The following is a 26,279-nucleotide window of genomic DNA, read 5'->3' on the forward strand; positions in this document are numbered from 1 at the left end:
CTGTGTTACAGCTTCAGGGTTAATCATCATTAAGAGCAATAATTAACTAACCCTGACCCTGGGCTATTCACAGATTTCATGTGTAGGGACTTTTCCCAAGGGAAGAGTTTCCAGAGTCTTCTTGAGCTGGTGCTTTTATTGGGAGGGTTGGGCAGTGCATGGGTCACAGTGGTTCCTGCCATTGCTGGGGGTTTGCTTGAGGTGTAAAACTGTGGCTGCCCCATCCTTGGAAGTGTCCAGGGCCAGGCTGGGGTGGTGGCAGGTGTCCCTGGCCAAGCCACCCTGGGGTTCTGCTGGGAGGAAGGTGTGAGTGAGGCCTGGCTTCCCTTGGGGTGTCAGGTGCTTGGTCTGGGGGAAGTCACTGGGCTGATGGGTGTGCTTGGCTTTAAATTCCAGCTTTTCACAAGCTTCATGTGACAGAAGGAAGTGCAGGGAGTGTCTGGGAGCAATTAATGTGGCCTCTTTCATTAGCACTATATTTAAACCAGACTAAAATAGTAAATTGGTGCTATTTTTAGCTAGATCCCTCCCCTCCCAAAGACACAGCTCTGATCAGGAGTGCTCAAGGAACTTAATGAACTCCTGAAGCAGGAATTTATTTTCTGTTTTCACAGCACTTGTGATCCTCTAGTGCTAATTCAGATATCCTGGGAAGTGGGGAGACAACCTGTTGGGTGCTATTGCAGCAGAGACACCAGGCAAATTATCCCATGTTCTTCCCGTTTCCAGGGCTCCCTGCAGCCAGCTCACAGGGCAGAAGATCCCTTCTGGCTGCATGAGATTAAAAAACTTTGGATTTAAAACTAATTGTTGTAAAGCTGAAAACACCTGTACAGAAATACCCATTTTCCCCTACTGGTGAACTTTATTTATTCAGTCATGCTTAGTGCAGTTTGCTAGGGTTGATTTTTGGGAGGGGGGTGATTCCCATCCCAAAGAAAAGGCAGGTAGTTTGTTCAGGTGGGGAAGCTGCTGCAGCTGGTGCTGTTGGAGGTGTCTCTGCCTGGGAGCACAGGAGCAGGGAGCTGCTGGCTGCGAGTGCAGGGGCTCAGGGAGGATTCCTGCTGGATGGAGCTGTGAGCATGTGCTGACTTTCACTTTGAGCCGTCTCTCCGGGCTCTCCAGTGCCAGCCGGGATCTCCAGAGCAGTTTGCCAAGGGCAAAACTGCCAGGCACTGCAGGAGGAAAAGATCATTTATTCTCTTATTCCCCTGGCAAGCAGGACAGATCCAGCGAGGCCTTTAACCCCTGCCAGAGCTTTGTCCCCTTCCTGGCAGGGTGGTGTGGGGTTTGGTGGTTTTTTTCTGCTTGGTTTGATTTCTCGCTGGAATTTTGGATGATGTAATAACCTTGGAGGGAGGATGAGCGCTGTGCTCACTGTGGTTGCCATCTGCCGGTCCCTGGGAGCCCTGCACTGCTTCTCCAGCAGCAGGGGCAGGAGGGATGGTGGCACTTGTGCACGGACTCTGCTGCCAGCAGGGCAGTGCCAAAGCAGCAAAGAACTCGCTTTCTGCTGGCAAGGTTTTGTCTTGGCCTTGTCCCCCTCCCTTCAAACCATCCCCTCCTTCCACAGATGGTGTGGGATGGGAACTGGGAGGAGAAGGCAAAGGATGAGCAGAGAGCAGAGGCTGTTTGCCCCAGGTCTGGCCATTCCAGTGGCTGGCAGCATCCCTAAAGGACTGGCCTGGCCCCTCCACGTTTTTTGGAACATGTCCCCAGAAGCCAGCAGTGATGGCCAAGGAACTGTCAGCCAGGAGTTCCTCCTGCCCTTGGGGCCTCTCAGGTGTGGTCACACACAACTTCTCATGGTTGAGATTCCACATCAGGCAGATTAACGTGCTGCAGTACCTGGTTGGCTTCTGGCTTGACTTGAAATTGAGGATTTAGGCTGAATTTCTCTCTTCCAGCCCAGATTTTGGTGCTGAGATACCTCAGATTCTTGGAAGTCAGATCTGAGCTAGCACCACATGAGGGACCTTCAGAGGTGAAGACACAGAAGTTTTCTGACAAAGAAAACATTTTTCTCCTGCCAGGATGTGCTTGGGCTGTGAATCCTGTAGGAATGTCCTTTTCACAAAGACCTGCTAGGACCTATTGCAGGTCCTTCCTGAATGTGAGGAGAGTGTATGGAAGCCTGGGTCTGACAGTCTGTGCTTGCCTGTTCCTCGGGGCTGTTCTCACTGGGGGCACTGGGACAGGGTGCTGGACGTGCTCTTTGTCGCATGATTAATTTGGATTCCGTGTTCTGTGTTCCCTGCAGATGTGCCCACGAGCCTGCACTTCCAGAGCATGTTGAAATCCCAGTGGCAGAACAAACCCTACGAGAAAACTAAACCTCCCAAAAAGCTGTCTCTGAAGCACAGAGCCCCCGTGCCCCCCAGCCTGGCTGACCCCGCGCGCAAGGACCGCCACAAGCTGGTCAACTCCTTCTTCACCGCGGCCAGTAAGTGCTGCCCCTGCCCGGGCTGCTCACACAGGAGCAGGAGGAGGAGCAGGAGGAGGAGGAGGAGGAGGAGGAGGAGGAGGAGGAGGAGCAGGAGGAGCAGGAGGAGGAGGAGGAGGAGGATGATGATGCCCTTCAGGTCCCACTCCCAGGGGTGAGGCAGGGTTATGGCAGGGCTGCAGGTGAGGTGTGTGCAGGTGCAGCTCAGCTTTGTAGGGACCTTCTCGAGCTCGGTGTCTGCCGTGCCCACAGCAGTGCCACAGGTCTGAGCACACCTCCCCAGCACCCCCATGGTGTGGACAATTTGTGGAGCTGGAAAACTCTGCCCGAGCCTCCTGTGCCAGCAGAAAGAGAGGTGAGAACGGGCATTTCATAGCTCTTTCTCTGTTCCCCTCCTCAGAGCGCTCCCATCAAAAAGCCCAAGCAGACAAGGCACACAGGCCGCCTTTAGACGATTTTTCGGCCGTGGCCAAGGCCGAGAGAGCGCCAGAGCGCTCTGCCCAGCCTCCTGCCTTTGACAAAAAGCGATTGCGAGACTGCTCATCTGAGAGGAGTGAAGGTAGGCCCCCAGGGGCAGGTGTCTCGGGGGGAGCTTGGGCTTTGCTGCATCCCCAGCCTCTCTGCCCCAGAGAAGGGGGCACGCACTGCTTTGGGCCGAGCCGCCACCGCAGCAATGCCTTGTGTGCTCTAAACTGCTTCTTCCCCAGGGCAGCCCCCTCGGAAGGCGCTTCTCTTTCCTGCAGAGCTCCTCAGCACCGGCCCTTTCTGGTGCACATGGTCCTCTCCTCTCCACCACCGCCCCCTTGGCTGGGTTGCCTTTGTTGCTAATGCTGTTGTTCGTTTTCTCCCCCTCCCTGTGCAGTGTTGAAGCATCACACGGACGTCGGTGGCCCGAGCTACCTGTCAGCAGCTGTGACCCCCACCCCTCACAGCCCCATAGCTCGGCAGCTCTCCACCTCCTCCGAGGGCTCAGCTCCTGCCAGCTCCTCTTCCCAGGGCACCTCTGGCACTGCTGTGAGTATCTGCTGCCTTCTGGGGGGTTCTGGGCTCAGCTCCATCCTGAGGGCTCAGCTCTTGCACAGATTTGGGGCTGGGGAGTGCTCAGTGTTGGTCTTGCCACGCTGGCTTTAGTGGTTGCTGGGTGGGTGTTGGATCTGTTGGCTGTGCAGAGCCAGGCAGCTGCAATTCCAGGTTCACCATCAGCTGGGCAGCTGCTGGTGAATATTCCCGTGCCCAGCAGTCCCTTGGCTGTGATCCACATCCAGATTTTGGTTTCTGAATCAGTGTGGCCAGGAGAAGAGCTGAGCTCCCTCGTGGCCTCGGTGTCACAGGGCCAGGGCACAGCAGTGGTGGTGACCTTGTCCTGCAGTCTCTGAGCTCAGACCATCTTCTGAGACTCACTCAGACTCCCACACTGCTTGAGGATGGCAGGATGTGGGATCTTCCTGAGCTGTGTCAGTGAGCAGAACCAAAACCCCCTCCCACTGTGCCTGGGGACAGGGCAATGGCACCAGACACCATCACCCTCCCAGGCCCACGTTAGCAGAAGCCCTCCAGTGAACAACTGAATTCTGCTGAGCTCACAGGTGTCCCAGGGAAGAATCTGGCTTCTGTCTGGCCACCTGACAGCCTGAGCTGGAGGTGACATGGGACAGCAGAGCAGGACTCCTTGAACCCCCTGCTCCAGGCTTGTTGCTATGGGGCTCCGGGTTCTTCACTGCAGAATTCAGTTGTTCCTTCACCAGCTGTGACATCAGCATCAGAAGAACCCAGGGCTGGTTCAGCTTGAGTGTGCTTGGTGCTTTGGAGGGGAGGACAGCCCATCTCAGCAGCCCTGACACCTCCAAGAGGCCTTGGCTCTGCACACACCCACCCTGGGTTTCTCTTGTTGCTTTTGCAAGCTCGTTCAGAAATGAGAGATGAAGAGGTTTCCCTCCCCCAGCAAGAGGATTCCAGGCTCTGGGCTCCAGGCTCTGGGCTCAGGGGTGGAGCTCCTCCTGTGTTGAAGCGTCCCAGGCAGCTGCGGGTCCGTGTGTGCTCCCCTCCAAAGGGTCAATCCTCGCTCTGGGCAGCCACACCTCGGGGTTTGGGTTTCCTTGCTGCTGGGGCAGATTTTGGGTTGGGAGGAGGACTTGGAGCAAGCAGGAGGGGAACTCAAGTCTGATGCAGATTGATGTTGGCTCTGAAGTGTCTGGAGGTCAGACAAGATCATTCTGTCCTCTCTCCATCAATGACTTCCTCCGGTGGCTTTCCCACATGCCAGACCCCACATCCCTTTCTCTCATGGTTCTTCTGTTGCAGCAGCCGAGGAGGAGGAGGGGCGAGAGCTCCTTTGACATAAACAACATCGTCATCCCCATGTCCGTGGCTGCCACGACCCGCGTGGAGAAGCTGCAGTACAAGGAGATCCTCACCCCCAGGTACTGCCCCAGAGGGAGAGCAAAGCAGGAGTAAGGGAAAGGTTGCAAAACTGATCATTCCATTGCTGGGGACTGGCTGAGTTTGGGGGTTTGCTCTGAGGGTCCCTTGGCCATGAAAGCCAACTGCCCAGCTCAGTGTCTGCTCAGTTTAAAGTCAGTCCTGGTTGTCTCCTTGTCTTGCTGCTGAGCCAAAGGTCCCAGTGGTTTCCCAGCTCTGCAGGCACCTGGGCTGGTTAACCTTGCACTTCTGCCTCTTCCCAGCTTCACTCTGGCTTCCTCCTGTTCGTCTGTGCTCTGCTCTGCTTCCTCTGTCCTTGGGAAGCTTCAGCTGTGCTACCAGGCCACCAGGGAGGTCTGGTACTTCACACTGAGCCTAAGAGTGCTGCTCCTCGAGGCAGAGTGGAATTTCCCTTTGCCAAAAGCCAGTGTTGGGTGGGGAGGGGGATGTGCAGCTGGTTCTGGCTGTGCCCTGAGTGATGCCCATGGTGGTTGTGTTGCAGCTGGCGTGAAGTTGATATCAGTGCTCTGAAAGCCAACCCTGAGGAGGACAACGAGGAGGTAAGAAGGGTTTTATTTTCCAGTTCATGTGGGATGAGGCTGGTGGTGACTGAACAGTGTCTGTAGAGGAGAGGCAGGGACCTCAGCAGGGAACCAAGAGCTGGTCTTGGTTCCTGTACAGGGCTGCCAGAGCTCCAGGAGCATTTGGACAATGCTGTTGGGCGTGGGATGGGACTGTCAGGGTGTCTGTGCAGGACCAGGAGTTGGACTGGATGATCCCTGTGGGTTCCTTCCAGCTCAGGACATTCTAAATTCTCACTGCCACTAGTGCTGGCAGAACTGTACAGAGATGGTTGATTTAAAGAAGAAAGCTCTGATGGAACCCTCTGCCTTCCCTTGCAGGTTGAGGACTTGTCAGATTCAGCCTTTGCTGCTCGGCACGGGAAGTGTGAGGAGATGGAGCGAGCGCGGTGGCTGTGGAGCACGAGCGTCCCCCCGCAGCGCCGGGGCAGCAGGTACAGCCCTGCCCACAGGGCCACACTCCCAGCGCTGGGATGCTCCTGGGAGCAGGTGGTGACTCAGAAAATGCTTGAAAGCGGTGCTGGTGTTGAAAAGTTTGGCGCCATGCAGCTGGAGGAGCCCGTGTGGGAGCGGGGCACAGTTGCTTGGGTGGGGATGAAGCTGCAGCCGTTGGCTGCACACAGCTGCACCCTCTGCTGCCTCAAGCACTTGCACTGCTCCAGGAGCGTGGGAGGTGCTGTGCCAGCCCAGGAGTCCAGGGGAAGGGACAGGGTTTGCAATGGCATCGTTCCTGCAGGATCAGGGACAGTCACTGGACAACTCAGTTCCCTTTCTGCTGGGTCTTTATGAGTGGGTGTCCAAAAGCAGCACTGTTTGCAGCTGTTGGTCTCATCAGAAGCCTGCACAAGAAGAGATTTGCTCTTCTCAGTTCCATCACTGAGGGTTTGGTTTCCTGGAGTCACTTTGTTCTGGGGCAGAGACACTGCAGAGCCCCAGCTCTGTCACTGCCCTTGGAGCTGTTGTGGTTGGGTCAGTGCCTTTGGGCTGCCATCAGGGCCTGTGTCCCATGCCACTTGTGCTGCTGCTGCTGCTGCTGCCCTGTTTCCAGCTGCAATTCCCACTGCTCCTGGGATGTTTTGCTGTTTCTTTAGCCCATTTCTTACATCTGAAATCCTTGATGTCTGCTCGCTGTTGCAGTTCATCTTGGAGAGTTGCACATGGATTTGAGAACTCAGTTATGTTTCTCTGCCTGTAGCCTGTGGGTTTTTATCTGGACTCTGTGTTGGGGCTCAGAGTTCTGTAATTCTTGGTTGAAATCTGAGATCTTGGGGTTTCACTGTGCTCCTCCCACTGTCAGGGGTCACCAGGTGTGAGGAGGGGGAAACACTTTGAAGTGTCTTGATTTCATAGGGAGCTTCTCCTCACGGTGTTTGTGCAGCACTGGAAGCGTAGGAGGTGTGTGGGACACAGAACCTCTGGAGAGCAGCGTCCGTGGTGCATCCAGACAGTGGAAATGGGACGGGGACGGGCCTGGGTGCCTTTGGCCTCTGGGCTGTGCCATTCCCTGCCTGTGTTCAGGGCAAAAGGATCCTGGGGTGGGGTCAGGCAGCAGGGGGGGAGCACGGCTGGGCTCTCACACCCGCTCCTGTCTCAGGTCCTACAGATCAACAGACGGACGGACGACCCCCCAGCTGGGGAACCCCTCGACTCCCCAGCCAGCATCCCCTGAGGTGGGCAACTACCACTCCCACCTGGAGCTGTCCCACACCCACTCACCACGCAGCCCCATCAGCCCCGAACTGCTCTGTGCCCCCCTGACGCCCCTGTCCCGGGACTCTCTGCGGCTCCTGTCCAGCGAGGACACGCGTTGCTCCACGCCCGAGGCCGGCCCGGACGAGCAGGTGGGTTCTGAGGTGCCCCAGGTGTGGGGAGGCGGCTCGGGAGCTGCCGGGCTCCGCAGCAGGAGCGGCTCTGAGCTGGGATCCGTGCAGGGAGTCGGGACAGAGCTGGGATCCGTGCAGGGAGTCGGGACAGGGCTGGGATCCGTGCAGGGAGTCGGGACAGAGCTGGGATCCGTGCAGGGAGTCGGGACAGGGCTGGGATCCGTGCAGGGAGTCGGGACAGGGCTGGGATCCGTGCAGGGAGTCGGGACAGAGCTGGGATCCGTGCAGGGAGTCGGGACAGGGCTGGGATCCGTGCAGGGAGTCGGGACAGGGCTGGGATCCGTGCAGGGAGTCGGGACAGGGCTGGGATCCGTGCAGGGAGTCGGGACAGGGCTGGGATCCGTGCAGGGAGTCGGGACAGAGCTGGGATCCGTGCAGGGAGTCGGGACAGAGCTGGGATCCGTGCAGGGACAGAGCTGGGATCCGTGCAGGGAGTCGGGACAGAGCTGGGATCCGTGCAGGGAGTCGGGACAGAGCTGGGATCCGTGCAGGGAGTCGGGACAGAGCTGGGATCCGTGCAGGGAGTCGGGACAGGAGGCTTTTCCCGGGATTTTCCGTGACAGGGTTCTCTCCCCGCAGGCCGTGCAGCCCTGGGAGCGCCGCACCTTCCCGCTCTCCTACGACCCCCGGACGGAGTGCGAGGAGCAGCCCGACGCCCAGGACCGGCTGTCGCGCTGCACCCGCCGCACGTCGGGCAGCAAATCCTCCCGGGAATGCGATGGCACTTCGGCTTCGCCCGGCCTGGCCAGCCTCAAGAGCCGAAACCCGCTGGCCCCCCCTTCCTCCTCCTCTTCCTCCTCTTCCTCCTCCTCTTCCTCCTCCTCCTCCTCCTCCTGCTCCGCAGTCCTGCGGCCAGCGCACAGATAGAGACACACGGGGAGACATGAGCAAACCAACACACAGAACTAACTCTTGGCATTAAAGCTTCCAAAATCTGCGTTTGATATTCAAACATCCTGCCGGGAATTTTCACAGTTTTTAGTGAATTTAAGGAGTTTAGAAACTGTTTTTTGTTTTCTTTTTTTTTTTTTTTCTTTGTTTTCTTTTTTTTTCTTTTTTCTTTTTTTTTTTCCTTCTCCGTGTTTCCTCGTCACATGAATGACCCCCAGATTCCTCCCAGTGGAGTGAAGCCTCGGGAGGGGAGCAGCCCACCAGACCCCCTCCCCTCTCCTCCCTCCTTTAGGTGTATAAAACTAGAGCACAGGATTTAGCTGACTAGCAGATTTCGGGGATAGTTTTTCCCAACAAAAGGGTGTCGTTTTCTCTTAACCCACTCCCCCCACCCTGAAAGGTTTTAGTGGAGTGAAATTAGTGGTGAAAAGTGATGTCTTGGGATTGCAACCTTCACTGTCTGGCTGTCCTCACCTGCAGAGTGCCCACCTGCACTTCCACCCTCCTGGATTTTCCTGCCCCAGGTTGTAGTTCCAGGTATCCCAAGGGGGTTTCTGTTCCTCCCTGATCCTCCCTCTGCCCCTGGGGACACCTTCCCCTTCCTTCTCCCCTGGTTTGGAGCAGTGGCTGTGGCCGTTCCCAGCAGGGGGAAAGGAGGGATCTCGTGGTGCTGCACAGGGGTGGGAGTTGGAAGCAGCTCGTGCACTCCCGCTGCGTTTGGAGGGCAGGGAGGGGAAGAGCCGGCGATGCTCGGAGCAGGAGCAGAATTCCCGGGGCCCTCGGATGCCCTTGGGGTGAGGCTGTGCAGCTGGAACGGGGCTGAGGCCGGTGCTGGAGCTGTGCCCTCGCTGGGGGCTCGGGGAGGCGCCGGCCGGGGTCCCGCAGGTGGGTTTGTGCCAGACAAGGGGGATCAGAGAGGGAAGGATGGAGGCAGGAGGCGGCTCCTGGGGGATCGGGCTCATCCCGAACCCACCTGGGGTCACCACAGCTTCGCTCCACTCCCGCACCGTCCCAGCACCGGGGGCGGTTCCGTTTCGTTTCCGGGCGCTGGCGGCGCCCGCTCCTGACAGGTTTTGAGTTTGTTCCTCCCCGTCCCCTCCCGCCCGGTTCCGCACCCGCAGAGATCCCGGACCCCACACGCCGTCCCCACCCGTAACGCTTCCTGGTCCTGACGGTGTGGCTCCTGGGCCTGTCCTGTTGCTAGCATTGTGCCTGTCTTATGTATAATCACATCACCAAAAAAAAAACGGAAAAAAAAAATACAAAGGACTTTTTTTTTTTTCCATTTTGTAATCGTAAAGAAATAGTCGCTGAACTGCTTCATGGTCGGGGTTTTCACAATTTTCAACATGATCTCGTGGTTTTGGTTCTGTTCTAGTTTAAGGGATCCGTCATTGTTTCTTTAAAACAAAAACCCAACAAACAGCGCTACCATATCCCTCTGCAGAAGTGCTTTTCTATTTATAAGGTTGAAAATTCTGAATAACCCTTTTAGCATTATAAAAACCACACAAAAAAAAAACCCACCTTGTATTTTGTAAATATTTTCTTTTCCTGCTTTGAGCTGTGTAATGTCCTTGTTATATAGAAATGCTTTTCTTCCGAGAAGCTGATCTTTGTTAATGTCTTGATTCTGTTGGCAAAGCACAAATGTGCTTATAAAAAAAAAAAAAGAAGAAAAGATTAAAAAAAAAATTAAAATGTAATATTCCATTTGATGAGTGTGAAACGCTGGGCTGGGACAGGGAAGGGGCCCTCAGTGCACTCAGATCAGCTGCTTCCCTCCTGTGTGATGCTCTTTTCCAGCAGTTACAGTCAGCAAGAGGAGGAGCCCGCGGGCTGGGGGTTATTTTACATTTCTGGGGTTAATTGGGTGCTACTGGTTCTCTTCCAGGGACTGTTGTGCTCTTCCCGGCTCCCCCAGGCAGGGTCACCCCTCCTGCACCCCTCTGTGCCCCAGGACAGGTGTGGGAGTGTGGAAAGGAAAGGAGGAACTGCAGAGCAGTCGCTGCCCCTCTGTGCTGGCCCAGCCGGGGATTCTGTGGATGGATCCCCCACCCCACGTCCCCCCATGCAAAAGAGGTGCCAATTATCATTATCGTAGTAATGACTTTATTTCCAAATTCACTTTTACGGCAACAGTGTAAACCAGTTGTTAAACACACGATACACTATGGACACCCACAGACAGAAGCTAAGCTAGAATGATACACTGAGATCAAACCTTCCCTCCCCTCCCCGGCGCAGCCGACACCACACGGGCTGGCACCGACCTTTGCTAACAGGCAGAATTGTTTTGGAGTGCAGAAATACCATTTTTTATTTATTTTTTTTCTTCAAATCAGTGCCAGTTTTAACCCTTTTCAGACCCAGGATGTGTGTGGAGTAAAGGAAAAGCCGGGGTCAGGTTGTCCGGCTGCTCACAGGGACCCTCAGGCCTGGGTTTGAAGGCAGGGTTGGGGCAGGGGACGTGGCTCGGGCTGCTGGAGGGGACAGCGGGTGACACTGTGGATGGAAAGGGCTGCCCTGGCACCCCACAGCCCCGGGAGGGACGACAGCCGGGGCTGGGGACACTCAGAGTAGGAAGGGGTCGCTCACTGGAGCTCGGTGCGCACAAAGGACATCCCAGCCCGGGGTGCTGCTGTCCCTCGGGGGCTGCACGGAGGGGACAGGGGTGGCACAGGACAGGCGAGCTCAGCTACCCCGTCCTGCAGCCCACAGGGGTGAGGAGGTGATGCTTTGAGGGCTCTCCCAACTTGCTCGTTCTACAAAGGACAAAAACCGCGGCGGCTCCTACAGCGCTACAGAGTCAGGGACGGAGCACAGAGTCTTACAATCATGGAGTCAAGTGAACGGAGCGAGTGACAAGCTGGACATGGTGCTGCTGCTGGACCAGCCTCTCCCCAGCCATAAAGCAGCTCCTGGGCTGCAGAGAGAAGGGTTGGGCCCCCCCAAACCATCCCCATCCACGGCCAGGCCTGCAGCTGCCCAGCCCCGCAGAGGGTTCACAGCTCCCGCAGGATGGGAGCGCGTCCTGTCCTGGAGGAACTGCTGCTCTCACGGCCCTGGTGGCACCCAGCCACCACCCCAAGGACACCCAGGGGCCCTGACCCCCCGCCAGCCCTGTCAGAGCAGGATTGCAGCCCTTGGGAAAGCACGGCTTTCCCTGCAGCACAGCCCGGGGTGCAGCCCCAGCTGTGCCCACGGGACACACGGAGCTGCACCGGCGGCACCTCGGCCTCTTTGGTTGTAGAGGGAAGGGGCAGGCGGGGATGGCCCAGGACCCCCTGGTGCTCCCCAGAGAGCCACAGGGGAACAAAAGCAGCCAAGGAATGAACTCGACTGGCTCCTGTCCCCGAGCGCTGCTGGGGTGCTCGGGGCTGTGTGAGGGGTGAGACGCTGCCAGCTCACACCCGGGAGCGCCCGGAAAGGGGGTTCAGTGCCGGGGAGCAGCCGCTGGCCCCGGGCTGGGGGAGCTGCTGCCGCCTCCCCCGCGTCCTGCCGGGGTCTCACCGCTGCCACCGGCACAGCAGAGCCATGGAGCTGCCACCTCCGCCATCGCTGAGCTGACCTTGCAGGGAAAGAAAAAGAACAACCCAAAAATGTCACAAGCTGCACCCAAATCCAGGAGCCATCCCAGCCCTGGAGCTGTGAGTGCCCCTCATCCAAGCTCCCCGGCAGCCCCCCCGGCAGACATGCGGTGCCGGGCTCCTCCTGCGGCTCCCGGGGCCGGCCGAGCTCCCCGGGCCCGGCTGGGCTGCGGCAGAGCCGGCGCGGGGCAGCTCAAAACTACTTACAGCATTTATTTTATAACACATGCTCATTTATGAAAACAATCACCCTGGCACGGTCCAAGCATATACAGACAAATCTACTCTACGACACGAGGGGCTGCCAAAGGAATGGGGAAAAGCCTCTACTCATCCACTCAGCGGTTCCAGCACAGCCACGGAGAGGGGAACGGCCCCCCGGGACCCTCGGAGCGGGCACCCGGCGTCGCCTGAACTCCAGCTGCCGGAGCTGAGAGCGGGTTAGGGGGTACCTGGCCGTTATCTTCATACACATCTCGGCTTTCGGAAATAAAAACAAAAGGTTTCTTCCAAATCAGCAGGCAAATTTGAGGCGGGGAGGGAGGGCACCCCCCCGCAGCCCTGGCTGCGTACCCGGGACGCGTCAGGGCAGGGCAGGGCACGGGCTGGGCACGGTCACAGCCCCTGCCCGGGAGGGCCACCCGCTGCCCTGTGCTGGTGTGGGGTGCTCGGGTCAGCGTCGTGCTGTGGCCGCCCCTCGGGCCCCCTCCCTGCCCTCCCGGGCGGGGACAGCGAGGGACGCAGGGGGAGCAGGGGACGGGGACGGGCTGTGCGCTCCGAGGAGCAGGGGGAGAGGAGGTTTTGTACCTCATAGTGTCACTGATTTTGAAGTCCTGGAGCTAGAGCTGAATGAACAGTAAAAGCAGGTTAAATCATTAACCAGTTAGGGACGGGGAAGCAGCTGTAAAAGGAACAGAGGAAGAAGGCCAGATTATTATTTTTGTTTCTTTTCTTTTTTGTTTCCTTTCCTTGTCTTCTCTCCTGGTGGCCGCCGTGCCGTGATCACAAGCCCTGCTTGGCCAGCGAGGCGGACACCTCGTCGGCTAGCGTGGCCAGCTGGGGGGAGTCCACCAGGTTGATGCTGCCGGTGGAGGAGACGTTGCTAAGGCGGCGCGGGGAGGCATCTCCGGAGATGGTCGGGGACTTGTAGACGATTTCGGCGCCGTGGTCGGTCTTGGCTTTGGCGTTCTCGCGGAAGGTCAGCTTGTGAGTCTCAATCTGTGAGGGAGAGGAGGGCGGTCAGGGGGGCACGGCCGCTGAGAGGTGGGAGCGGAGCTCAGAGCACTGAACCGGAGTCCCCAGAGCCCCAGGCCTCGGGCACGGCCCAGGCACCGGCGGGGACAGCAGGACCTGAGCCTCTGGATGCTGCCAAGTCCTCCCCAGGTGAGCTCCTGGGTCCCAGAACGCAGAGGGCACAGCCTGGGCTGCTCCCACTCCCCTGGCAGAGATCCCTGGGGGGATGTGGCACACGAAGCTTCCCCTTCGCCCACGGAGCTGCTCCCAGGAGCCAAACCCCTCTCCCGGTGAGCTGGATCTGGTGTGCTACTTACAGGTGCCCTCCCCAGCCCAGAGCAGGGCTGGGGGCCGGCTCTCCGTGGGGGTCAGTGGCTCCAGCACCAGGGCCTGGAGCCCAGCGGGGTCTGGGCTCGGGGTCCGGGTCTTGTCTTCCTTGCCTTTCTCTCTCTACAGGTGAAAAAACCCGCCCAGGGCAGTGGGGGGACAAAAAATGCATCAGCAACAAAAAAACATGATCCAAGAAATGTCAGCCAGAAGGAAAAAGACAAAAAATACAGAAAAGAAATAGAAAAATGGGGAGAAAAAGATCTGAAAATCAGGGCCATTCACTGGCTCATAGAAAGAAGAGTGGCTGCCTTTGGAGCCAGGGAGGAAAAGTCTCCAGGAACAGCAAGGGAGAGCACAGGGGCTTGGGCAGAGCACAGAGCACCCGGCTCAGGAACCAGAGCTCAGCCTAAAGAGCTGCAGTCTGTGAGCCCAAATGTGGATCTGTGCCACGGAGCAAAGAGGAGGCTTGGGAAGATGGGAAAGGGGCAGCAGAGCTGCACCTGGACTCAGTTACAGCCACAACCTCCTCCAGGCTGGGTTTAGGCAGGGCAGGGGCAGCCACCAGGCTGAAGTGGTGATGGGTCACGGCCTTGCAGAGAAACTCCCCTGCAAAGAGCAAATTCTTCAAGCTATGGCCCAGTGAATGTGCCAGGATGTGACAGAGCCATCTCTGGAATCACAAAACTGATGGCAAAGGGCTCAGTGAAGCACAGGGGAGGCTGATGCACGGCAGAGAGAAGGGTAAGGAAGTCAAGCGGTCCCGCAGTCAGAGGCCAGCTGGAGGTGAGAGCTGGAGCTGCACAGAGAACACGTGGCCAAGAACAAAGTGCCAAAATACAGGAGCTGAGACAGAACCTTCCCCTCCCATTGAGACAAAAGTGCTGCAAAAACAAGCGAGATAAAAACCACTTTTCCCTGGGGAAGCTGAACCCTGTGTGTCACCAGGCTGGAGTCTCAGCTCTGTGCTTACCTGATGTCCTCGGCCCCCTGCCTGCTGGGGACTTGGTGGCCTTGAAGCCCAGCTGTGGGGCTGTTTTACTTGGCTAAAACTCACTGAAGTCACCATCAAAGCCTTGGTGGGAACAGCTCAGCCCTAGTTCAGTATTTCCCTGACCCAAGCATCTTTTGTCTTTCAATTTAAATCCCCCCCAAATACTCCCTTCCCTTCACAGAGCCCTCGGTCAGGAAGGAGAAATCACCTTCTGAAGGGCCAGTTTGCTGCAAAGTCACCTGTTCTAAATAAAGCTGAGCCTTTAATGCTCCACTTTCCCTGGGGATCCAACACCTCTGCCAGCTCTGTGTCACAGCAGCAGCACGGCACGGGGCTTGCTGGTGGTGACACTTCATTGTGGGAAGGGTTTGAGGCACAAACACCAAGTTGAGAGGCAGCAGGAAGGCAGGGAAGCAGAGGAGAGGCTGTCCCTGCGTGGTGCTGGCTCTGGTGGCACAGGGACAGAGCCAGGCTGGCAGCAGCTCTGCCCAGGCACTGCAGCCCCTCCCCAGCGCCCTTTACCTTTTTATTGCCTCCTCCAGGGACGTGGCTGATGTTGTCTAGGGACCCGATTTTCGACTGCACCTTATCTTTGAAGTCCAGTTTCTCAGATTTCACCTCCACCTGGCCACCACCTGCAAGTGAGAGGGAGAGGTGGCTCAGGGAACAGCAGCTCCAGAGCTCCCCAGGCTGCTCCAGCCCCGCAGCCCCTGCCCCTCCCCACACCCCTGAGCCTGGAGGATACCTGGTTTGTGGTGGATGTTGCCCAGGGAACCACATTTGGATGTCACATGGCTCAGGTCCACCGGTTTGTAAACGATTTGCACCTGCCCGTGGGAGAGAGGAGAAGGGGATGAGCTGGTGGCCAGCACGGGCAGGAGGGGAGGGGGAGCACAACACACGCAGCACCTGAGCTGGATTGGAGGGAGAGGACAGCTCCAACCCCAGGAGGATTAATGACACCAAAGAAACTCATCAGAAATGGGAGATCATTAATGCCCGTGTGCAGTAGCCTCTTAACATGTCAGCATGCACGAGATCACCTCTCCACAGAGCGGGGAGTAGAGGCAATTTTAAAGTGTTCGAGTGAGAGAGAAAGTGGAGTGGTAATTAATTAAGATTTGCATACACATCATCCAAAAGTAGGAGATATACCAGAGAGAAAATGTAAAAAATAAATACCTTTTCTGGTGTAAAACATAAAGCTTATGTCCACAAAAACTGAAAGAACAGAAATGATCAATGTGCACAGAACTTTTAAAAGAGTGACCAAAATATGCATTTCTGAAAAATGCTGTAACGGAAATAAGGGTTAAAAAAAAAAAAAAAAGAAAAACAAAGAAAAGGCAAAGCAAAGTCTAAATATCTGGAGTTCACATCATAGAAATTAAAATGGCAATTATAAAATATTGAACCACAACAGCATTTTGTGATATTTAAGCTCTGTTTTGATGTGCTTTGCCCAGGATATCTCTGAACGTCTCTCCAGCATTTCCAGGACCCCCCCCGTGCCCAGAGCGCGTGGGGCCAGAGGCCTCCTGTGCACGGACAGAGGGACACGGGACAGACAGAGGGACAGCAGGGGCTCTGCAGGGCAGCAGCCACACACGGGGAGCACCCTGGCAGCAGGCACACACACAGCAGCTACAGGAGCAGGAGACAAGGGGGGAGAAGAGATCCCCTGGAGCCCACAGGTCACCCCAGAGCCAGGTTTGGGACTCTCTGAGGAGAAATGGCAGCAGCCACAGCCCAGGCTGGCTCTGGGCACACGGCATTTCCCAGGGAGCATCTGCTGCTGCCCCAGGCTCCACAGCAGCCCCACAGGGATGTGCAGCACCAAGGGCAGCTCTGCAGAGGAGCTGACACCTCCAGCAGCCCCAGAACAGCACCACGGGCCCACTGCTCCCCGGCTGAGCACCTGAGGCTGACACAGAACCCCAGGGGAAGGTGCATCCTTCGGTTCTCACACGGCCCCAACACCCCCAGTGACTGTCACAGCCCTGAGGAACGGGCAGGGAAAGGAGGAACAGGCTCAGAGCCCTGCTGAGCTGCCTTGTCTCCGATGCTCACGCAGACCAAAAGGCACATTTGACAGGAGACAGAGAGGGAGAAAAGCAACCCTCAGGGTCTGGGAGCACACCGTGGACACAGACGTGGAGACAGCGTTGGGAAAGGTCACACGTGTAATGCACTCAGGCAGGAGAGGAGCTGCATTTGGTTGGAAAGTGGGAAACTGACCCAAAAAGGGCAGCTGGTGCCTTTCTAATCCCAGCTGTGGCCCTGAAGGGTCTCTCAGCAATTCAGGCACCACTGAGACCTGGGACTGAAAGTCCTCCCGTTTCCAGAACAAGCAATCAGCAATTGGAACTTTCTCCTCTCATTCCCAGTCCCTTTTTTGACTGACAGGACTCCACCATCCCTTCCCATCCTGCTGGGGAGCAGAGAAGGATCCTCCCCGTTTTAGCAAGAAAGGAAAAGGGGAACAGAGTTGTTTGCCTGGGAAACCAGTGCCAGAGACCTGGGGACGCCACCCCTCAGCATCAGCAGCTCTGAGCCCAGCTTCTGCCAAAGGCATCCCCTGGGCAGAGCATCCACGGGCTTAAAAACACAGACACCAAGCCCAGGGAGCAGCAGTTCCCTCTGGAGACAGCGATGGTGGGGCAGGGGGTGCTGCTGGCAGGGGGGGTTAAGGCCCAAAGGCCACTGGGGTCCCCCCAGGGCAGCCCCAGCCCCCTGTGCAGCCACACTCTGCCCCTGGCAGCCTTTGCTGTGCTCCCAGAGCTGCTGCAGCCAGGCAAAGCTCGTGGGGTTTTCATTTCTGGCAGGGCCTGGGGAGGGATCACAACACCCAGATGAAAATCCAGGTAATTCTTTACCCAGTGCACTCCAAATGCCCACGGTGTGAGCTCTGCAGGGGAAGGGACGAGCTCATCACCAGCCACAGCACGGAGGATTTGTGGCCAACACCAACTCCTGGTCCACCACACCCTGGGCAGCCCAGGCGGTGCAGGAGCCAGAGTGAGGAAGAGGAAGAACCATGGAACTGCTTGACAGGGTCTGAGCTCTGCAGAGCAGCTCCTCTGGCCTGTGAAGTAAGACCAGAGTGACACCAAATTTAAGCCAGAGGTTGTGTTCACCTGCCAAGCCTTCTGCAAGGCTCAGGTTCTCAGGGAGGGCATCCATAGAGATCAAAAACAGCCCAAGGAAAATCTCAGACCAGCCCCAGTCACACTGTCTGGGGTCTCAGGGATGTGTCTTCCCCGGTCCAGCATCTTTCCTGGACCCAAACTGTCTCCAGCTGTAAATCCACCAACCTCTGTGGAGTTTCTCCAGGTTTCTGGCACAGTGACTGAAAGCTGAGTCTGGTATTTATGTGGGAACAGCTGGAAATGCCAGCATTCAAATCAATTAACTCAACAATACTTCAGGCTCAGCCTCCACGGGCGCTGCTGGACACATTTGTTAGCAAGGAGAAGCTGAATATTTGCACGGATCATACTTGCCTGATGGGAATGGGCACGTTCACATGTTGGGAGGGATCATGTCCCATTTAGCAGCACACTGAGCAATGAGGACTGGCTCTGCTCATAAATCTACCTGGCATCACCGTGTGCCAGAGGCCCCACCCCGCAGACAAGGAGCCTCCCCAGTAGTGCAAAGGCTGGAGTTACTGGGATGTTCTGTTACAGACGTGGTTTGGACACGGGGCAGCAGTTAGCTCTGTCCATGTCAGGCATGGCCAGGACGGGTTAGGGTTCACTTTGGGGTTAACGGGGTTAAATGACAGCACGTCCCCAATGGCTATGTGACAGCAGGGTGGCTGCAGATAGCATTGGTGATTAGTGTAACAACATGCCACTAAAATCAGGATTATTACAGTGCATTCAAAGTGTGAAGGTACTCACACTGCCTCCGCCCGGGATGTGTTTGATATTATCCTTTGAGCCACACCTGGATTGAACGCTGCTAAAGTCCAGCTTCTTATTAATTATCTGCACCTTTGGTAGCCAGAAAAGAGTCATTGCACGTCACCAATAGCTATCTGATGGCAGGGTCTCTGCAGATAGCATTGGCAGTTTAGTGTACACAACATGCCACTTATAATAAGAACTATTATAGAGCATTGAAAGTGTGAAGGTACTCACACTGCCTCCGCCCGGGATGTGTTTGATATTATCCTTTGAGCCACACTTGGATTGAACGCTGCTAAAGTCCAGCTTCTTATTAATTATCTGCACCTTTGGTAGCCAGAAAAGAGCGTGAGAAACAACATGACCATCTGCAGCTTGACCATGTGTTATATCCCTAAAAGCAGGAACCTGCCTTCCAGCGCCAGGAGTACAAAGGGAAACCTCTGGCCTGCTGCAGAGATTTCTGTGTTCCTGGGCTGGAAAGGGAAGATGGAGATGGGCAGGATATGCTCGAGACTGGGTAGTGATGCAGCCCTGGCTGCCAGGCCACAAGCACCAGCCAAAAAAAGCCAGCTCAGCCTGGATCCTTCCACGGAACAAAACGGGGAACTTGCTGGGCAAGGCAGGGCTGAGGCACCCCCAGTGCTCAGGGACTCAGCTCCTGCAGAGCCAGTGCAAACAGGAGAGGTGGAGCTGGGAGAAGATGCCTGCCCAGCTCCAGCCCCTGTGCCAGGCACCACAGCCCCCTGCTGGGCCAGGCAACCTGGTCCTGGGCAAACAGGTGCCACCAGCACTGGCAGAGGACACCGAGCTCACACTCCCTCCACAGCCAGCAGAGAAAGCCCAGCCCTGCTGGGACACAGCCCCAGGCCAGGGATGCAGTCCCGTCCCTGATCTCTGGAACATTCTTGTGCAGTGGGAGTGAGGCTGGGAAGGGCTGGGGCAGCGCTGCTCACCATCCACACCCTCCAGCCCCAAAGCCTTCCCTCCACGCTGATTTCTGTGCTCCTGAAGCTGCCTCCACTCAGGGCCCGTTTTCCCCTCTGGTTGTGTAGGGAGCTGTGCTGGAGTGGGCTCGGGCAGCTGAGCAGCTCTTCCAGACAGCCCGAGGGTGAAGACAATCCCTGCTCCTTCCCCACACACCCTGGAGTGGCTTTCCAACCCCCAAGAGGTGAAAATGCAGGTAAGAACCCGCAGGTCTGAGCCTGTGTGGAGCACAGCCCCGTGAGAGGGAGCCCCCAGCAGCGTCACATCCCTGGGCACAGGCAGCATCCCCGAGCTGAGCGGGCACCTCGCCTCCAGCCCAGCATTCCAGCCCCAGGAGAGCTCCCTGGCTCTCCAGCAGGAGCAGCACCACGGCTGGCTGTGCCTCCAGCAGCATTTCCCAAGTTCACATCCACTGATGCCACAAATCAGGCTTTGCCAGAGCAGCAGCCGGTGATCCAGCCGAGGCAGGAGTGCTCAGACCATGCAGGAGCCCTGGCAGACGTGGCCTGGCTGCTCCTGGTGGCTGTGCCCCGTGTGCCTCCACTTGCCCAGGCTGGGCTCTGGGATCTGCACAGAGAACAGGCTCCAAACCCATTTCTGACCAGCCTAAAATCAAATGTCTGGGATCAGCCCCTTCTGCTCCAGCTGCTCCCTTTCTGCTGAGAGCAGCCCCGTGTCCTACAGAATCCCAACAGAGCATCCAGCCACTCTCCCTTGCAAAGAGCAAGGAATTGTCCCAAATTCAGCTGTTCTTACTCTTTCAGCAACAATAACAAACAGAGAGGCAGAGAGGAAAAAAACCACCTTGTAAAAGCTGGATTAAAAAAGAACAAGAAAATAATTTAAGTATTTTCCAGTAAACAAGGGTTCCTTCTAAAATCCCTGGAGAACGGGGTTTGTGGGGGTGGGAAGAAAAACCTGTGTCTTGTGCTAAGTGGGCAGGAAGGCTGAGCCCCCCCAAAAAGGACACTGTGCTCATGTGCTGCTGTCTCATGACCAAGAGCCCTGCCCAGGCTCCAGAGCCCCCCTGGATCGTGGCACAATGCCAGTAACTCGCCAGCCACGCTGGAAAATGCATGGAAAAGCCATGGAAAAGCAGGCTGCCATCTCACAGGATGCAGAGGAGCCAGCTGAAAGCCTCCCCCCATGCCAAAGGGGAACATTCAGAGCCACCGAGGTACCTGCTCACACAAAATGTCATGCACAGCACTCAGGGAAGGTTTGTTCTGGCTCTGCAAGGTCTGGAGCCAGGCAGTGTCACCCCAGGACAGGCAGTGTCACCCCAGGACAGGCAGTGTCACCCCCAGGACAGGCAGTGTCACCCCAGGACAGGCAGTGTCACCCCAGGACAGGCAGTGTCCCCTGCCAGGCTTACAGAACTTAACCCAAGACCCTCATTCCCAAGCACTTGGAGCCCAGAGGTCACTTTGCTGCTCGTGAAACAACTTTTCTGGGAGTGCAAAGTGTTTGAAAGGATAGAGGTGCCACCAGTTCTGGCCGTGCCACCCTGTGTGGCCAGACAGCACCTGATGGCAAACACAACCCAAAACCTGCCAACAGAGCTGGATCCAAAATCCCAGCGTCTGGCAAAATGTGGGGTCTGAGCCTGAGTCCCTGAGGAGGAGGAGGAGACACCTTCCTGTCCTCTCCTGCAGCGCTGGAAGGACTGCTCCAGGCACAGGGTGGGATTCACAAACAGCCCCGAGCCTGCCACTCCTCAGGGCTGCAGCTCCCAGCCTGGACACTCCAGGGGATGCCATTCCCCCAGCAGAGCCACAGCACGAGCTCTCCACGGGACAGCTGAGCTGCACTGAGCCACACCAGGAGCTCCAGGCCAAGCATCCAACCCAAAACCTTCCAGAGAAGGCAGAGTCAGGCTGGAGCCCTGCCCGCTGCCACAGCCAGCACCAGCGCTGCTCCAGCGAGCTTCTCCCACCCAGCTGGAACCTCCAGCAGCCAGGACAGGCCCCTGGGAGCCGAGTTTACCTTGCCACCTCCGGGCTGGTGCTTCAGGTTATCCGTGGAGCCGATTTTGGACTTGACGTTTTTCAGGTCGGGCATGGGCGCGGCCGACGGCTGCACGCGGGTCTTGGCAGAGGCGGGAGATTTCGGAGGGGTGCGAACCACTGCCACCTTCTTGGGCTCCCTGGCTGGTGGGGTGGGCAGAGAGGGGGTGCGGGAACGGCTGCCTGGAGTCCCGGGGGAGCCGGGACTGCTGTAACCGCTTCTGTCTCCAGACTTGGGCTGCTCACCTGCAGTTTGCACACAGGACAGCCCCGCTCAGCCCCGGCTCCCGCTGCCCGTGGGGGCTGCTCTGCCTCGTCCCAGAGCCCACCCGACAGCCCAGCGCACGGGGAGCCCGGTGGCTGAGCTTTCTTCTACTCCATTTTGAAGGAAAAACTGTGATTCAAAGGCAATTTCCTACTATCCCAGAGGAAGGTGGTCTCCATTGCCTGGATCATCAGTAAGACTCCCCACCCGAGCGTGGCACGACGAATTACAGACAAAAGACACTCAGAACCACTTTTCTATCAGAAATTTGGAAGCACTTTCACAAAATTCTTTTCTGTAATTAACTAAGGCTGATCGCTGAGCAGCTTAGCACTGTCCCCAGTTTGAAAAGGAAATGAAAGAAGAAAAGAAGACCCTTAAACATCACCTTTCTCAGTCTTTGCTGCTGCAGGAGGTGGTTTTTTCTGCTCCTTTCTGCCTGTTTAGTGAATGAGAAAGATGCTTAAACATAATAAAGCTAGAAAATTAATTGATTTAAGGTTTTATGCAGCTCTGGTTAAGTATGAAATATATGTATATATCCAGTGAAATGCACCATTTTAATGGAAATTCACAATGCCTGATGCTTTCTGGGGTTTTCTTCTCTGAGCATAATGGGCTAATCTCCATTCCTGTAATCGAAGAATTGATCCTCTTGCCCCTGGTCTTTGTGAAATATCATCAGAGAGAAAACGAGTAGATGGATTAAAAAAATGGAGCTGCCTAAATCTTCCAGATTTGAGGAAATCCCACAGGATCAAACAACTGTCCTCTCCTACACCCTGCAGGCTGTACGAACACGGGGCACTGAGCAGCACCTGGAACATCCCTGGCTCTGCACCGAGTCCCAGGAGAGGGCTGGGTTCACTCCTGAACCCCTGGAGCTGCCCAGCAGCACCCCCCAGCCACCAGCACAGGCTCCCACCGTCACCTACCGGAGCTGGGAGGGGTCTTGGGGGCCGTGGGGGTCTTGGCCGGGATGCGGGTGGCGTTGGTGGAGTTCCTCTGCGCCTGCCCCGCGCGCGCCGAGCCCGTCTTGGAGCCACCCCTCGCCTCCGGGCCCTGGGGACACAGCAGGACATCAGGGACAGGCTGTCACCCTGGATCACAGCCCTGAGAGCTCCCCACACCTGGCTGTGCCTGTTCACACCCTGTGTCCCATCTCCACTGCCCCTCCTGGGCTGCTGGAGCAGCTGTCACCTCTCCCAGGTGAGCCCTTGGCTTCAGCTGCACCGTTCACAGCACCCTCACACCTGCTTTAGCCACACCTCTGTCCTCTAAATTTCACCCTTTGCTTCTTCCTGTTCTGCTAAAATTTTGTACAGAAGATCAATTAATCCCAGCATCAGTGACTGGCACAGGGTGCCCAGAGCAGCTGGGGCTGTCCCTGGACAGGGCTGAGAGCACCTGGGACAGTGGGAGGTGTCCCTGCCACGGCACTGGAGGAGATCTAAGGTCGTTTCCAACCCAAACCATTCCAGGATTCTATGGTTCTGTGACCTGCACTCCCTGTGCTCTCCCTCCCCGTGAGTGTCTTTATGTGACTGAATGTCACAAAGGGAAAAAGCTCTGAGGTTCTGTTCACCCTGCAGGATTAGCCATGGATGCATTCCCTGCAGCTCCTGCACAGCTCAGAGCCATCTGGGAGAAACACAGAGCTGCAGAACAAGGAGGGGACCTCAGGGGGACTGGGTCCCACCTGCAGCAAGGAGCCCTTTGTGCTGTGTGCTGGTTCCTCTCACACCAAACCCAGAGCCTGGGTTCAGCAGGGAGGCTGGAGGGGAGCACATCCCACCCTCCCCATGAGCAGCAGCAGCCAGGAACGGCAGGAATGGCAGGAATGCCTCAGGTGCTGCCCTGGCTCTCTCACAGCCCTTTCCCTTACCTTGGCCTTTGTCTCCTGCTCTCCTGAGCTGGCAGAAGGTTTGCAGGCAGAGGCAGGGCTGCGGGGAGCTGCGTGCCGGAGGGGGGGCACGGAGCCAGGGGGTTTGGCAGGGCAAGGTGAGGATGTCTTGGACATGGAAACCAAACAAAATGGGAACAAAAACAAAAGAAAATCAGCAGGGGAGGGAAATAAAATGGGATCGGCGACATGAAATAGGATTAGAAGGTGCAATACAGGGCTGGGTGTGGGGTAGGGACTGCCAGGGCTGTATACAGAGAAATAACCAATTTCAGTGTTAGAAAATAATTCTATTCCTCATCTTAAACTCTTCAGCCACTGAATTCCCCATCAGCTGGTCTATTAGCCCACTCAGGCACTAACCAGGATAGTGGCCAGCTAAACCATCCTCCAAATAACCAGTGTGACAGATATTGTTTAACTTCTGGAATCCACCCATTATTAAACTCTGTATTAAACTCTGTCAGAACACAACACAGCATCTTTTTTGGTGATTGTGCAAGCCAGGAGCTGGATTTGATGATTCTTGTGGATCCCTTCCAACTCAGGATATTCTATGAGCTGCAAGGCCTAGATTATTTAATTTAATGTTTTAATTGCATGCTTTGCTCTTTTCCCAGTTATGCTTGTCCCCAGTGCAGTTTGGAGTCTGCCCCAAGGTCAGATGCTGCTTTTCAGTCCTGGGCTGAGAAAACGATTTCTGCAGCCTCCCACCCAACCCCATGAGCCACATGCTTGATTTAGATTTGGACCATTTCCTCACCCTCAAAGAACCCACAGATTGCACCATCCAAACCCAGGGGAGGGAAGAAAAAATAAAAACACTCTCGAGAACAAATGGAAAAATGGAACATAATGGGAAGGTCTCCTAAAGGCACATCAGCAGAGCAGGAGGGCAGGAGAGGAGCCAGGAACACGGACAGGTGTCACCCCTGGTTTTGTGTTTTACCTTACCTTGGGTTTCTTTTCATCAGCTTCGGTCCCTTCCTTGTCAACACGACCTGCCAGGTGGAAATACACAGTTACACCTCCTGGGACTGTCACAAACTCCAGAGATGGCAACACTCTGCTCCCTGTCCCTGCTCTCCCTCAAACCCCATACTGTTCTCAGAAATATGGCAAAGTCACCATTTCTTGCAGAAATCCTTCCACCACTCCACAAACACATTCCTTCTGTGTTAGCAGATGATCCCGTGTTAGTCAGCACTGGAGACCAGACACACCAAGGAGCTTTGTGCGTGAGCATTTCGTCCAGATTTCCACCCAGTTCCTGCAGGATCCATCCAGCTCAGGACAGAAAGTTCCCTTCCACCCTACACAAGTCTCTGAAACACCCCCTGGTTCCAGCAATCACATAAATAAAGACTCAGACTGAAGGAACCCCAGGAAATGAGGAAATGTGATCTCATTTAAGGGTTTGTTCAGTTGGTGCTGCAGAGCACTTCCATCCCTGGCTGCTGCTGTTCCCATCTCTCCTGACAGGCTGCTCTGCCTCCCAGCACAGCGCCTGCTCCACCTGGCTCAGTCTAATCAGGAGATCAGAAATGGGGAGGAGATAAAATTTCTTCTACAAGGCATTAATAACAAAGCCCTTTTCCCCACCTTCAGCTAATTGGGAGGAGAAACTGCTGATATTCTCCCCAGGGTTGGGACTTGTCCTGGGGGATCAGCCCTTTCCTGATGATGTGGACACTGCTGTTAACCCATCCCACAGCTGCTGGATGCACCACCCCTCCCAAATTCAGCTCAACTGCACACAAACAGCCACAGAGTATCTCTGTCTTTGAAGGGAAAGACCATGAAATAATTCTCCTGCTGAGGCAGAAGCCGGCTGGCTCTGGGCAGTGTGTCCCAGCCCGTGGCTCCAGGCTGCAGGGTGAGCCATGCCAGTGAGCACACGAGCCAAGCCTCCCCCTGCCCACCCCAGGGGAACAAGGAGAAATGTCATGAGCTTTAGCTCCAGAGGAAAAAGCTCCAGCAACAATTTCTTGGTGAGCCCCACGCAGCACAGAGCCACAAGCCCAGCAGCATTCCCAGGCCAATGGGAGCAGCCAAGGAGCCTCTGGAATGTGGATCTGGGGGAAAAGGCAGAGCTTCCCCCGGGACAGGACGTGTCCTGGAGAGCCAGAGCTGAGGTACAACACGGGTACAACATGTGTCCTGCTGCCCTGGCTCCCTGCTCACAGCCCCAGCTGCCTCCAGCCACTGAGCTGGGCCCTTGGGACGTTCCTGAACCCAGGAGAGGTGCAAAACAGAGAGGGAAGGTCTAAGGGACGCTCGTGGATTTAGTGGTGAGCTCAAGCCTTTACCCAGGGCTGCCCTCCCAGCCCAGCCCCAGCAATGTTCAGGCAGCTCCTGCTGAGCCCCCGAAGGCAGCCTGTGCTGGCACAGCCAGGGACACCCATCCAGAGCTGGGATCACAGCAGGATGCTTTGGAAGAGCAATGGACATGCCTGGCAGTGGGAAAAGGTCCCGCTGGCTGCAGACCGTGCCTCCAGCAGCAGTCAGCAGCAGACATTGAAGGGGAAAGTACAAGAAACAGGATCAGTGTGGGGGCTTTTCCATGGCTCCACCTGCCATCCTTGCCTCTTTCCTCCTCCCTCCTCTTTAGGAAAGCCAATTCCGAGTTATTGGATCAGACATGCAAACCAGATGGGAACACGCTGCACTCGCCAGGCCAGAGCCACGTCCATCCATCCGCTCCTCCTCTTCTCTGGGAAGGTGCCAGGTGGGAGTTAAGGCGCCCACCCAACAGATCCAAGGAAATCAAAGCAAAAACAGGTGAAAAAAAGCATGATTAGGGACACGCCAGCACCATGCAAGGGACGCAGAACCGCAGCGCAAGGG

At 56.3% G+C, this 26,279-nt stretch overlaps 2 protein-coding genes across 21 annotated transcripts in view; one reads left to right on the top strand and one right to left on the bottom strand.

Moving 5' to 3' along the window:
* KANSL1 (KAT8 regulatory NSL complex subunit 1) overlaps positions 1–9,856 on the top strand; it is a 78,338-nt gene extending 68,482 nt beyond the window's left edge. For 2 of the 4 annotated variants that reach the window (XM_058857700.1, XM_058857699.1), the window contains exons 8-15: positions 2,261–2,443; positions 2,844–3,002; positions 3,306–3,457; positions 4,745–4,863; positions 5,364–5,421; positions 5,764–5,876; positions 7,037–7,283; positions 7,905–9,856. In XM_058857700.1, coding sequence (XP_058713683.1) covers positions 2,261–2,443; positions 2,844–3,002; positions 3,306–3,457; positions 4,745–4,863; positions 5,364–5,421; positions 5,764–5,876; positions 7,037–7,283; positions 7,905–8,192 — 1,319 coding nt within the window. In that variant the 3' untranslated portion in view covers positions 8,193–9,856. The remainder of the gene's footprint in view (positions 1–2,260; positions 2,444–2,843; positions 3,003–3,305; positions 3,458–4,744; positions 4,864–5,363; positions 5,422–5,763; positions 5,877–7,036; positions 7,284–7,904) is intronic. The other 2 variants (XM_058857701.1, XM_058857702.1) reach the window with 2 other exon arrangements.
* Positions 9,857–10,311: 455 nt separating this feature from the next.
* Positions 10,312–26,279, bottom strand: part of MAPT (microtubule associated protein tau) — a 45,055-nt gene continuing 29,087 nt past the window's right edge. For 6 of the 17 annotated variants that reach the window (XM_058857736.1, XM_058857741.1, XM_058857733.1 and 3 more), the window contains 10 exons: positions 24,387–24,433; positions 23,415–23,540; positions 22,465–22,591; positions 21,918–21,968; positions 21,245–21,510; positions 18,506–18,598; positions 18,266–18,358; positions 15,106–15,187; positions 14,883–14,995; positions 10,312–13,024 (listed from right to left, as the gene is read on the bottom strand). In XM_058857736.1, the coding sequence (XP_058713719.1) occupies positions 12,809–13,024; positions 14,883–14,995; positions 15,106–15,187; positions 18,266–18,358; positions 18,506–18,598; positions 21,245–21,510; positions 21,918–21,968; positions 22,465–22,591; positions 23,415–23,540; positions 24,387–24,433 (1,214 nt within the window). In that variant the 3' untranslated portion in view covers positions 10,312–12,808. Of the gene's footprint in view, positions 13,025–13,356; positions 13,490–14,882; positions 14,996–15,105; positions 15,188–18,265; positions 18,359–18,505; positions 18,599–21,244; positions 21,511–21,917; positions 21,969–22,464; positions 22,592–23,414; positions 23,541–24,386; positions 24,434–26,279 lie in introns of all 17 variants that reach the window. The other 11 variants (XM_058857743.1, XM_058857735.1, XM_058857732.1 and 8 more) reach the window with 10 other exon arrangements.

This window comes from Poecile atricapillus, chromosome 27, assembly GCF_030490865.1.
Source record: "Poecile atricapillus isolate bPoeAtr1 chromosome 27, bPoeAtr1.hap1, whole genome shotgun sequence".
Classification (NCBI taxonomy): Eukaryota; Metazoa; Chordata; class Aves; order Passeriformes; family Paridae; genus Poecile; species Poecile atricapillus.